Source organism: Carcharhinus amblyrhynchos, chromosome 1, assembly GCF_965287045.1.
Source record: "Carcharhinus amblyrhynchos chromosome 1, sCarAmb.v2.hapA, whole genome shotgun sequence".
Lineage (NCBI taxonomy): Eukaryota > Metazoa > Chordata > Chondrichthyes > Carcharhiniformes > Carcharhinidae > Carcharhinus > Carcharhinus amblyrhynchos.
In genome coordinates this window covers 112,487,644-112,501,408 of record NC_137324.1, presented here as the reverse complement: position 1 = coordinate 112,501,408, position 13,765 = coordinate 112,487,644, and the positions used below count along the sequence as shown (strand labels likewise).

At 42.1% G+C, this 13,765-nt stretch overlaps 1 protein-coding gene across 1 annotated transcript in view; it reads left to right on the top strand.

Annotated features, from left to right (window-relative positions):
- cfap299 (cilia and flagella associated protein 299) overlaps window positions 1-13,765 on the top strand; it is a 509,376-nt gene that overhangs the window by 160,110 nt on the left and 335,501 nt on the right. The window contains exon 3 of the mRNA XM_080198915.1: window positions 13,414-13,504. Coding sequence (XP_080055041.1) covers window positions 13,414-13,504 — 91 coding nt within the window. The remainder of the gene's footprint in view (window positions 1-13,413; window positions 13,505-13,765) is intronic.

Genomic DNA, 13,765 nt, shown 5'->3' with positions numbered 1-13,765 from the left:
AGACTTGTCTGGAGATATTCCCAGTCTCTCTGAGGGATTTCAACGGACAGACTCTGATAAAGCCAGGTTATGAAGAGAAGTTATTGGTCTTGATCTGGGCACAGCTGGTGAAAGTTGTTTGATAGTAACCCACCCACGTGGGCTACTTTATGTTGTTGTGGTAGTCATAAGCAAGAAGCCTCAATAAAGAATGATCCAGGGAGAAGTTTCTTTTAATTCAGCTGATCTTTTTGGCCTGATTCAAGCCTGTGTAGTCAAGAGGAAGTGGGCCCTGTACAGGAAAAGTTCAATGGTCTTATTCAGATGGCAAGGTGAATGCAAGGCCAGTCCCTCAGACAGGCCTCTGGACATTCAGCCTCCAGCTGATGAGCCTGGGTGTGCATCATTATGGGATGTTGTTTGACTTGGAACATTATAGATAGCTAGCTGCTAAGGTTTATACAGTATCATGTTTGAATCTTGTAATTGGTAAAAGTTATGCTAATTCTTTTTATTTAAGAACACAGTTAAAATATAATAAACTTTGTTTGATAAAAGCTTCTGTGGGCCACTTGAATCGTATCTGAGTTTACGGTCACCAGCGCCAAAATCAAATGTAAAAACTTAAGTCTAGACTAACATCACAAAACACATTGAAGTTTCTGGCCTGAATCATAACAGTCTTCCTGGTTCCTTAATATGGCGCAAACCGCATCTTGCCCAGAAAGGGCGCAAGGCTAATTAGCATGTGAGTAAACTTGATTTCAATCTGATTAGCAAGTTTGGCATGCATTTGTCCCCCCTTTTGGGATGTTCCCACCACCTCCCCCCCACCCTGCCCCCATGTGGGAGGTCATGCGGGTGCAAATCACAACTGGTTCCATGAAGTGTGGTCTGGGTGCCATGGAACGCGAGAATGATTGAGAAGGTGAATACTGTTTCATACTAACCTCCAGGATACAAAAGGCAAGTCAGCTGCTGCCATTGGGTTGGGTGGGGTGGGCTGGGGGACCTTCAAGGGTACAGAGGCTTGGGGGGGCATGATGGGGTTGGATGTCTGTCGGTTGGGACCCACCGCTGGTTTGGGGTATGTGTGGTGAGCATTTTCACTTGCTGCTGAGAGGGATTGTCTATTGTGCCAGTTGCAAAGTTTGCTAATGTCACACTGGCTACACTGCTCTCTGTCTGCTTGAAAATATCTGTGGTTTATTTTTGACATTTCATCCAGGCCCCACTAACAGTTACAAGTATCATCTCTGCCAGCTGTTGCCTCAATCATGGGAGCTTGTCATATATTAACAGAGCTCTTCACACTGCATAAACTCTAAAGTGCTCCCTACAATGAGCACCGTAATGTCTAATTGCGTGGAAGTTAGGAGGGTTCTTTATTATATCTGAACTGTATGTTATTCTTGGAGGCTAGTTTGCGCCAGACATCCAGGTGGGTACACTCACAAATCATACTGCCAGCGTTCCTCAATGTGGGACTCTCACAGCCACCCTTATTCTCTACATGTCACAGAGCTCGGCATAATCTGCCACGTGCTGCTGCCAATCGCCAGGACTGCCAGGGGTCTGTATTTGAGCAGGAGGAACTTCCATGACTGAAACATGCCAGCTCAAGGGGCTGGCTGTATGTCACTTCGAGAGGGAATGCAGGACAGACATCCTGAGGGCAGGGGACGGGGTTAACATCTAATTCATTATTGGGCTACAGGTCACAGTTCATGCACAGACTACCCAGGTGCATTGAGAACAGTAGCATGTCAGTTTCATGCTGGGGCATTTGGATATCCCTGGGGTGTTCAAGGAGCACCCCAAGCTGCTGGGACAGCTCGTGGGGGACATTGGCTACCTGCCAAAGTCACTGCTGATTGCAGAGGCCTGAGATTGAGATGGAGACCTGCTTAAAAATGAGGCCACGCTGCCAGCTGATCTGTCATTGAGTGATGCATTGGCCTGCTCAAGGTGTGGTTCCGCTGCATGGACTGCTCTGGCAGTGCTCTATAGTAGAGTCCCCAGAGGATCTCCTACATTGTGGTGATCTGCTGTGCCCTCCGCAACTTTGCGCAACAAAGGAACGACACAACGGAGGAGGAGGAGAAGGGCCATATGTATTCCTCTGTGAGAAGGTGGACTAGGAGGGAGTGGAGAAAGAGCCTGAGATGTACCAGGAGGGAGTGGAAAAAAAGTCTGAGGAGGACCCAGAGAATGGAGGACAGACAGCGGCAAGGAGCTGGCATGCGGGAGGACCAGGAAGGCCCTGATTGCCCCCCTGATTCTCTGGTTAGGAGGCTTGGTGTCCAGAAGCTCCAACTCCCTCCACCTGCATCATCTCTTGGATGTCCCTGCTTCCACATGATGTGCATCAGCAGTTGTATGACGCACACCAGATAGTGACCCTGAAGCCTGTCTGCTAATTGTGCCCACTGAGGTGTATGGTGAATGGTGCGGTGATGCCTGTGACATCTGGTTGGTGCTTTCCTTGGAACTTTCCACCGAGGTGCTGGCAGGGCTCCTGATGGCCTGGTCTCATCAGCTGTTCATCCTGCAATATAAGAAACATGGTTCAGAGCAAGGGAGAGACAAGTGTCTGGGAAGCTTGGAACTCACTTGAGACAGGTGATATGGATGTAGGTTCTGTGGATTCTCACTTCTGTGGTGCACCCTAACCTCACAGGCACTCACTGCTGTCTTGTGAGATCTCCATTTCTCTCTCCTCAGGCAGTGAAGCGACGCAACTCAGAAATTCCCCCTTCTATTATGGGCTACCTTCTCCCATGGGGACAAAAGGGGATGATTGAAAGCCTGATGGCTGGCAGGCCTGAGCATCTGGAGAACATGTGTTATCTATTGGCACCGTGCCTCGACATGAAGGAGTTGCGATGAGGCGTGCTAGACGGATTTGAGGAAGATGGCGGTGGAAGGCCATGGGATGGAAGGATGTGGATTGATGTGGACATTCCAGATGGGACTGATGCCAGAGTGTGACAGATGGACACCCACCCTTGCAGCTCACATATGGTTATTCATTTTCTTGCAGTTTTGGATGGCTGTCTTCAGTGTAAGGTTTCTGGCACTGACTGCTGCAGCTACTACATCCCAGGCTGCATTTGCTTCCCTGTTTCTGGATCGTCTACCCACTCCCCCGGAGGGTGGCCAGTTGCTCCTCCACTATGACCTGAAGCATTCCGAGATCTGCCTCCATAAAGTGTGGGGTTGTTCTCTGTGCCACCATTCACCTGGCTTGAGTGGCTGAGTACAGAGGGAGTGTTTAAGTGCAGCACCTTTTTGTTAGCAGTGCACAGCTGTGAGCCAGTTCAGGCGAGTCACACGCCTCGGGCTTCCATACCAGTGTGGGGATTCTTTCAGTGCAGTAAGTGTGGGATGATTGGGATCTGATTCACGCTGGACATACCGGCATAGATCGCACTGGTTTCCTCACGCGAAATGATACTTAGGGTGGGATTTTCTGGCCACACATGCCCAAGACCGGAAATTCCTATCCAAGGTCAATGGACCTTTAAATGGTCTGCCAAATTTCTGTCCTACCCACTAGGATTCCGGCAGCAGGCAGAATGGGAAAATTCTGCCCTTTGTCATTTTTTGGGAAAATTCCACCAATAGAGAGGTTAAGAGAGTGGGAAAATGAAGTATAAATAAAGTGAGAAAATGTGAAATTGTCCATTTGGCAGGTAGAGTAAAAAAAAAGCTTATTATCTAAATGGTGAGAGTTTGCAGTACTGTGAGAAGCAGAGGGATTGCTGAGTGCCTTAATGCATGAATTGCAAAAGGCTAGTATGTAGCTACAGTATGTAAATAGGCAAGCTAATTAAATGTTATATATTCTGAGGGGAACAGAATACAAAGGTAGAGAGGTTATGCGTTAGTTATACAGAGCACTAGTGAGACCAAATCTGGAATACTGTGTATAGTATTGGTCACCATATTTAAGGAAGGTTGTAAATATGTTGGAAGCAGTTCAGAGATGGTTTACCAGAGTAAGAGGCAACTTGATTAAGAAATATAAGATCTTGGGAATCTTGAGAGGGTGGATGTGGAGAGAACATTTTCTCTTGCAAAGAAACTAGAACAGGGAGCCACTGCTTAAAAATAAGAGAGTGCTCATTTAAAATAGAGATGATTTTTTTTTATGTGAAAGTTATGAACATTTGGTACTCTCCCTGAGAAGATGGCAGAGGAGCGTAGATTCTTGGTAAGCAAGACATACTCTCTTCCACCATCTTCCAACGGGGAAAAACATACAAAAGTCTGAGGTCATGTACTAACTGACTCACAAACAGCTTCATCCCTGTGCTGCCATCAGATGTTTGAATGGATCTACCATATAACACTGATCTTTCTCTATACCCTATCTGTAACTGCAACACTATTTTTTGCATCCTCTCCTTTCCTTCTCCCCTATGTACTCCATCACTGGTACATTTTGTCTGCAAAGCGAGCAAGAAACAATACTTTTAACTGTATCCCAATACATGTGAAAATATTAAATCGAATCAAATCAAGATTTGGGGTTATTATCAGATCAGCCATAATCGTATTAAATATCGTAGCAGGTTCAAGGGACCGAATGGCTTGCACCTTATTCATATGTTTGCATATATGACTGGTTCTGCAAATATTGTGATGAAAATGGTCAGTTGCACCAGTACACAATCCATTGTAAGATTCCGACACAAACTTCAAGTTTAGAAAAATAAATAGTGGACTTCTACCAATTCTGGCAATTTCAGGGTAAGTTTCGTGAGGCTACATTTCTGGCACAGAACATGGTCTTGGAAAATAGGCAGCCCTGATGTTTATGCATGCTGAACTTTGTACTCAGCTCTGAGCTGGGCTCCTGTCAATCAAGTCTCCACATCAGCAGTGCAGCCTCATAAAATGTACACCATAATTCATAAAAGACAAGGAGGAACTGTTGAAGTGTGATCAGGTAAGTAATACTATAGTTACGGATTGTTTCTTCAACAGAAAAATGTCAGTTATTGAAAAATAAACCAAACAGGAGTGAAATGTCTGTGGACTTTTACTGATTTTCCACCGTAACTTTGGTGGAAAGCCTGCAGAATTAGTGTAAGCGACTCTCATTTTTATTCCTCTGTGGACATTGTTGGCACAGACAACATTTATTGCTCATCCCTAATTGCTCTTGTGAAAGTGTGTTGACAGTTACAGAGGCAATTACAGAGAATAGTTGAGATTCAACCGAATTGGTATGTGACTGGGGCCACACATAGACCCAGAATAGATAAAGATGGTATAGTCCCTACATGAAAGAAGTATTAGTGAGCAAGATGGGCTTAATGATAATCAATAGCTTTACGGTCACCATTGCTGATTCTAGTTTTTGATTCCAGAATTATTTAATTACTGAATTCAAATTTTGAAATTGAGGCTTGAATGCAGTTTCCAGAACGTTAGTCCAAACCTCTGCTACTATTTTAATGTACCCCTATCTGCCAAAGTTGTGGTGAGAGATTGGGAGAAACCCTGTTGAAATTCCAGATGGCAGTTCTTGGCAAAAACTCTTCAAGTAAAACAGCAAGCTTCATTGTGTTTAGAAATCTTTTCAGTGCAAAGTATTTATACCCAACTGCACTGCTCACTCGAAGAACTCGGCACTTACATCACTGCAGTTGGTGAATTGGCAACAGCGGTGGCTGCTATGTTCTGTGATCCTTCTCATCTTCTATGCCCAGCAACTGGTCCTCATAAAATATCTATAAGATCATAGGATTATATCAAAGAGGAGTAGGCCTTTGGCCAATTGAGCCTGCTTCATCATTCAATAACATCATGGCTATTTTGATTGTGGTCTTGACTCTACTTTCCTTTCTATCCCCTATAATCCTTAATGCCCATGCTAATCAAGATCAGTTAACTCAGCCTTGAATATATTTATTAACCCATTGCTCTCTTTCTCATGAGAGAAATTTCCAATAACTAATCACTCTCTGAAAGAAGAAATTTCTCCTCATCTCAGTTTTAAATGGGAAATCCCTTATTTTTAAACTGTGCCCCTTAGTTCTCCCACAGGAGGAAACATTCTCTCAGCACCTACCCTGTTCATTCCCCTCAGAATTGTCTAGGTTTCAATCAGTTCGCCTCTCATTCTTCTAAACTCCAATAAGGCTGCACAACCTTTTTCATATAAGAAAACACCTTTATCGAAGGAATCAGCCAAGTAAATCTTCTTTGAGTTGCTCCCAATTTAAGTGTATCCTTCCTTAGGTAAGAAGATCAAAACTGTATACAGTATTCCTCATGCGACCCCTTACTCTGAGATTATGCTCTCTGGTCCTAGACTCTCTCACAATTGGAAACAACCTCGCAGCCTCTACACCGTCCAGCCCCCTGATAATCATATATGTCTTAATAAGGTTACCTCTCATTCTTATAAACCTGAGTGATTATAGGCTCAACCTACTTAACCCCTTCTCATAACAAAATCCCTCAATACCCACAATCAACCTAGTGAACATCCTCTGGACTGCCTCTAATGCCAGTGTAGCTTTCCTTAGATAAGGGGGCCAAAACTGTTCACAATATTCCAGGTGTAATCTAACTAATGTCCTGTATAGTTTTAGAAAGACATCCCTATTTTTATACTCCATTCCCTTTGAAATAAAGGCCAACATTCCATTTGCCTTCCCAATTACCTGCTGAACTTGCATACTAATTTTTTGTGATTTGTGGATGAGGGTGCCTAAATCCCTCTGTGCTGCAGATTTCTGCAATCTTTCTCCATTTGAATAATACTTAGCTCTTTTATTCTTCCTACTAAAGTGCATAACTTCAAATTCCCTACTTGAGATTCTATCTACTAACTTTTTGCCCACTCACCTAACCTGTCCCTCTTTATGTCTTCACCACTTGTCTTCCCACCTATTTTTGTATCATCTGCAAACTTAGCAATAGTACATTCAATTTCCTCATCCAATTCATTGATATATATTCTAAACAATGATGGCCCCAGCATGGATCCCTGTGGTACTCCATTGGTTAAAGATTGCCATCCTGAAACTGCACCTCTTATTCCTCTATACCTTTTAACTCTGTCTTTTATCAGTTAGCTAACCCTCTATCCATGCTAATATACTACCCCCAATACCATGAGCTCTTATTCAGTAACTTTTTATGCAGTAGCTTTTCAAACGCTTTTTGGAAATCCAAGTATATTACATCTACTGGCTCCCCTTTGTCTATCCTGCTTATTACCACCTCAAAGAATTCTACTAAATTTGTCAGGTATGATTTCCTTTCACGAAGCCTTGCTCACTCTGCTTGATTATATTATGCATTCCCAAATGCTGTGCTATTACGTTCTTTATAATGGACTTTAACATTTTCCCAGTGACAGAAGTTAAGCTAACTGGCCTGTGTTTACTCATTTTTCCTACTTTTATATTCGATTCCCTTTTTGATAAAGGCAAAAGTACCTAATTACTTGAAGGACAAGCATGATAATTTTTTACGATATTGCAATTATCTATGCATGGAAATCTTGGGCAGTATGTATTATACAATATCATATTGGAAATCTGGGCAGCATGGTAATGTCCCGATGTTCTGACTGGCCCATGCGTCTGAGATGTTCCTTTGGTAAACAAATATTTCTTGGTGTAGGCATGGTGTTAAGCGTGAGCGTTGCTGTAACTGTTTTCAGTTGGTTACATTGGCTGTGCAAAAGTGATATCAACAATATAATCTGGTGCCACATCATCACTCTGCTATTGTAGAATTCCTACAATTCCCTGAGATCTGTGCATTCTTCAATTTCTGCTCTCCTGCGAATGCCTGATGTTTGGTGCTCCGCCTTTGCCAAATGTCTTTTCAGCTGCCTAGGCATTATGTTCTGGAATTCTCATATTAATCAAGCCACTATGGCGTCTACAAAAAGTAATGAAACCAGATAGACCACCCAACATCGACTTAGGCACTGGAAGCTAGGATGAAAAACCCAATCCTGTCGACCCTGTAAAGTCATCCTTCCAATGTTTGGGACTTGTGACAAAATTAGGATAGCTGTCCCACAGACTAATTAAGCAACAGCCTGACCCCGTCAAACTGACATATTATACATTGTTCCAGACACCACCTTCACCATCCCTGCATATGTACTGTCTCACTAGCAGGGCAAACCCAGCAGAAGTAGCAGCACAACGGTATAAGTTAGGAGGAGTTGCCCAGAAAGTCCTTAACATTGCCTCTGGACTCTCTTGGTGTCAGGTCAAACATGAGCAAGAAAACCTCTTTGGGCTGACAAGAGGCAAGTAACACTTGTGCCACACAAGTGCCAGGCTAGATGGTTAGATTCTCTCTCATGAGTCATTCAATGGCATGACCATCAATAAATCCCCCACTATCAAGATCTTGGAGTTTACATTGGTTAGAAACTCAACTGGACTAGCCCTATAAATACTGTGGCTACAAGAACAAGTCAGAGGCTAGGAAACCTGCAGTGAGTAACTCACCTCCTCACTCTCCAAAGTCTGTCCACAATTTGCAATGCGTAAGTCAGGTGTGTGATGGAATAGCCTCCACTTGCCTAGATGAATGAAGCTCCAAAAACACTCAGGAAGCTCAACACCATTCAAGACAAAGCAGCCAGCTTGATTGGCATCCTTTCACAAAATGTTCATTGCTTCTACCACCAAATGTACAGTAGCAGCAGGGTGTACCATATCCAAGATGTACTGAAAGAACTTACCATTCTCCTTAGGCAGTATGTCACAAACCCAAGACCGCTACCACATTGAAAGACAAGGGCAGCAAATTCATAGGAACAGCACCACCTGGAAATTTCCCCCCCAAGCCACTCACTGTCCTGATTTCAAAATATATCACTGTTCCTTCACTGCCGCAGGATTAAATTCCTAGAACCCACTCTCTAACATCACTGTGGATATACCTACACCACATAGACTGTATGCGGTTGCCTTTCTCAAAGACAATTAGAGATAGGCAATGAATGGTGGCCTACTCAGTGAAACTCGAATCCTTTGAATGAATTTTTAAAAATTGGACAATTGCAAGCTTGGACACTGTGGTGATAATATACCAATGTATACAGCAGAATTATTTTATTTGCATTGCATGGTATAGATGGATGAGAGTGAATCTGAAGTCTATTTTAAATAAGCAGCTGATTTGTTATTACCTGCTTTTGCTTGACAGTAAAAGTTAAGTTGTACATAGCACATGGGTGGATATCTCCATAAGATATGCATTCATAGACATACCTCTTAAAGCTCTGAGGAGGCAGCCTTCAATCTTTTGTCACTTTTAACATTCACGTTTTGTGTTTGGCATAACATTTTGGTTTAGAACATTGAGTGCAAATGGAGCACACCAGGATTAAGTCATGCACCCAAGCATACATCATGTTGCACAAAACACTGAGCTTAGTGTGTTAAATGTTATTTACAGACCGATCAGGAAAGGAGAGGGAAGTTGGGACTAATTGTCTGGTTCTTTCAATGAGCCATCACAAACACAATAGGTTGTATGGCATTTCTGTGATGTCTGATTCTATGATCAAATTTGCTCTAAAAACTGCAACATTGCTGGGGGAGTAGCATTAATATGGAACAATCTCCAGGTAGTCTTCACATAAATTTGAAATGTAATAGCTAGATGTGCCATATGTGTCTTGTGGTTGATTACAGAATTAACTTCATGCATGAAATGATGCACTCTGGGTTGCTACTAATTTCCTAGTAGATTAGTTGCCTATGCTGCTGTGATCTATTTTCTTAGGTGCTTGGTGAAGCAGGCGTTGTTTACTAATGTAATTGAATGGTATGAGGAAAAAGTATCTGATTCCTTTTGATGGCATAAAAATAGAGGTATTTGACAAAGGATCATCCAGACTTGAAACATTGACTCTATTCTCTCTCCAAAGATGCTGTCAGATCTGCTGAGATTTTACAGCATTTTTCTGTTTTTGTGACTACATTCTTGTCACCTTGAGTTGCCATTTAATTCACATCATTTTGATACCTCACTCCATTAAACCTCCTCAACAGACCTTCCCTTTGTGCTTACAGTATCCTTACTGCTTCTCACTCCCACAATCTGTTATCCACCTTTCTACATGTTATTTACTATAAAGCATTTTACATGAGGAATACCATTGAAATGCATGTTGTTTTTTGTGGTGCGAACTCTGCATTGATGTCAAAGTAATTGTAGTATTTCCTTGATTGGAGTAATCAGTACGATGATTTATGCTCCAACTTTGTACTATTTCTAGTTTTCTCTCTGTTCCTGTTCTTGTCACATTAACAAATATTAGCAATCACCATTGCATCTGTACTGCATGATTGAATGTGCCTTTCAGCTAACGAAATGGAGATAACAAATATATTTTCCTTTAGTAACACTGTTTCCAGCCCCACCACTGAACTTCTTTAGGCTTTTACAAGAACTTAATGAGCAATCAACATTTCAGATTAGGCACTTTGTACATAGTAGTGCTAGGAATAGATAAATAGTCAATTACTGTTTTTTTACTCCTCTGGCATCCTTGTCTGTGCGCTGCACATCTTTTTCCAGGCGGAAACTTGCATAGCCCATCTAGTTCTCTTGACTAGTGGCAGCTAAACTGCAACTATGTTTGAACTGCAAATGTTAAATGCAATTGATAAAAAGTCCACTTTGTAGAGAGTAGGTAAAATAAAAATTTATCAGTGTTATAGGAATGGTGTAAACTACCAACATATGCTTCAGTGTAAATGCTTAATAGTGTGAAACTGATGTTGATTTTCTTCCAGGCTTTTCAGTCTAAGACTACAGAGAGGTCATTGATATTTGTGTGAATTTGTGATCATTTACATTTTGATGTCGACAAAATATGCATCATACATTTTGTGGTTTGCAACTGGTGTGAACATGTACTTACTTTTACGTAATTGAGGTGCACTGTAAATGGAGAGAGCGTAGATCTTGCTATAAGTTTAAAGTTTATTTATTAGTATCACAAGTAGGCTTACATTAACAGTGCAATGAAGTTACTGTGAAAATCTCCCAGCCGCCACACTCCGATGCCTGTTTGGGTACACTGAGGGAGAATTTAGCATAGCCAATGCACCTAACCAGCATGTCTTTTGGACTGTGGTAGGAAATTGGTGCACCCAGAGGAAACTCATGTGGACACGGGGAAAATGTGCAGATTCCACACAGACAGTGATCCAAGCCAGGAGTTGAACCGGGTCCCTGGCACTGTGAGGCAGAAGTGCTAACCATTGTGCTGCCCATGCTGTCCTTAGTTTCTAGAGTAAACAAAATGATGTGGTGATGGAAATTAATTAGATTTAGAAATTGTCCCTTTGAGGATCAATCTGCAGAGTAAGGGTCACATGACTCAGAACCAAACAGTGATCAGGTTGGGGGTCAAGTTGGGGTTTCTTTTCCAGAACCACCTTGAGGACTGGCTATAGCCATGAGGTTGCAAGCCTCTTTATAGACTTTACTTGTGAATAAATTATTGTTTTTCTTTCCTTAACTGATGAAAAATAATTATTACAGCATTCTAAGTAAAATCCAATTATTTTACTAATTGGCAATCAGCTAGAATCTAAATACTACAATCCAGATTGACATTAATGATCATAGGGTGTGATGGATTGAATGACAAGCTTGTATGACCCTGCTAGATCCTGGTCCATTCATTAGGCACTATTTTCATGTGCCTCAGCTGCACCACTCTGGATATTCTTCCCCCCTGTTTCCAGCAGGAATCAGGCCCTGGCTGGTTGGACTCAGGGAGTCAGATGTTGGGAGGTAGGAGGCCAGCAGTGGGGGTCAGTTAAGTGTGCTGCGTGAAAGCAGTAAGGGAAGCAAGAGACCCAGTTTCCTTCTAGTACCTGGGTGAACACTCCCAATTCCTTATCAGCAAACACAAAAGTAATATAAAAATAACCTTCTCAACCCACTTCTGGGTAAGCTGCTGGTGGTGCCAATATTTCCTGGCAAGGCCTTGGGCTAGATTGTAACTTTTGTTTAATTCATTCATGGGACATGGGCGATGTTGGCTGGCCAGCATTTATTGTCCATCCATAGTTGCCTGAGAGCAGTTAAGAGTCAACCACATTGCTGTGACTCTGAATCACATGTAGCCAGACCAGGTAAGGACAGCATATGACTTTCTTTCTTTAAGGACATTAGGGATTCAGATGGGTTTTTCTGACAATTGACAATAGTTTCATGATCATTAATAGATCCCTAATTCCAGTTTTTTGTATTGATTTCAAATTCCACCTTATACCATGGCAGGATTTGATCCAGGGTCCCCAGAATATTGGATGAATTTCTGGGTTTATAGTCTAGCAACAATATCACCACGCCATTTCCTGCCCGTATCTTAGCTTGCCCACTGGGAGCAGAGAATCTAGTAAGATACAGGGAACCCAGAAGTCAGGGTCTAGACTCCACAGCTTGCATGTAATGTCACCGAATAGTCCTCCATCCAGAAACCATCCTGATGGTAGGCATGGAGCAGTTCAGAGGAGACTGCAAAACAGGATTGGTCTGCGCCCCCACACTGTGGTCAATCAAGGATATGATAATGATTGAGGAGATGGACAGGGCTGGCAATTCCAGTGGTATGGGTTTGTATGATTGGAACCCGAGGGGAAGGTAATCTGACGCCTGCTGCGGAAGACCTGAGCTTATTGAATAGGAGGAGGTTTTAGGGAAGGTTAAGGGGAGATCAGAAGGATGGTGTTGGCTGGAGTTGGGGGAGGTTTATCGAGGGAGGCATGCAAGATTCAGCGGGCAAGTGAAGAGCTTTAGTTCCTGGATCAAGAAGTCTTCACTTGAGTTTAGCTGCTGGGACTCAGAATTTTCAAATGGGATATAGCAATGAGGCTTGCAATCATATTAGAATAATGGATTATCCCAAAATATTCCTGCTCTATCACCACACCACTCAATTCGTTCTGACTTTTATTCGTTTCTTGAACGTATTTATCTCACTGACTTGCATATTAAGGAGTCCTTATATATTTTAAGAACGCTGAGGATTTCTAGTGGATTCTGTATTTAGGTGAACGTTTTGGAAAAGCCAATTGTAAGCAGTGTGATCCCTCAAGTATTCATGCTTTATGGATAAATTATTTCATACTTTAAAGCACTGATTGCAGTATTTGCAAAAGAACAGAGAAATAATCATTGCCATTCGCTTCCCACTTGAGGTATTTATTTTACTGAAGTCTTTGGAAAGAGATTTGTCTGATCGGATTAGCACTGATTTCTACACAACTTTTAGAACTTCATGTTCCACATGGTCCCAACTGTGTCCCCTTGTTGACAAGTATATCATTTTACATTAACTTCACAGGAAGAGTTTGACAGCATTCTTTAAAGCAAGCTTTTTTTTGAAAGGCAAATTATGTTATTTTCTCCTTGCAGAGTATTGGCAAGTGCAGGAAAAGACCTAAAGGATAATTTCCTGATAGCACTGGCAGAGAGAGAGGAAGCCAACCGCAGTGGGAAAATGACTGTGAGTGCATAATCAAGTGTTTAACCTGCATGTGATTTCTTTTTATATTGGGGGAAACTGCTCAAGGATTGATCGGTAATCTTAACATGATTTACACGAATAACATAAGTGTGGTGAAATTAGTCATCAGAAGTTGTACAAAATAGATGATAACATTCCACAGCAAAGAAAATGAACCAGGCTGGGAAACAACCAATTGTTTTATTGTTTATTTTGCAGAACAGAAATGTACATTTACCATTGACTCTCTTCGAACTATAT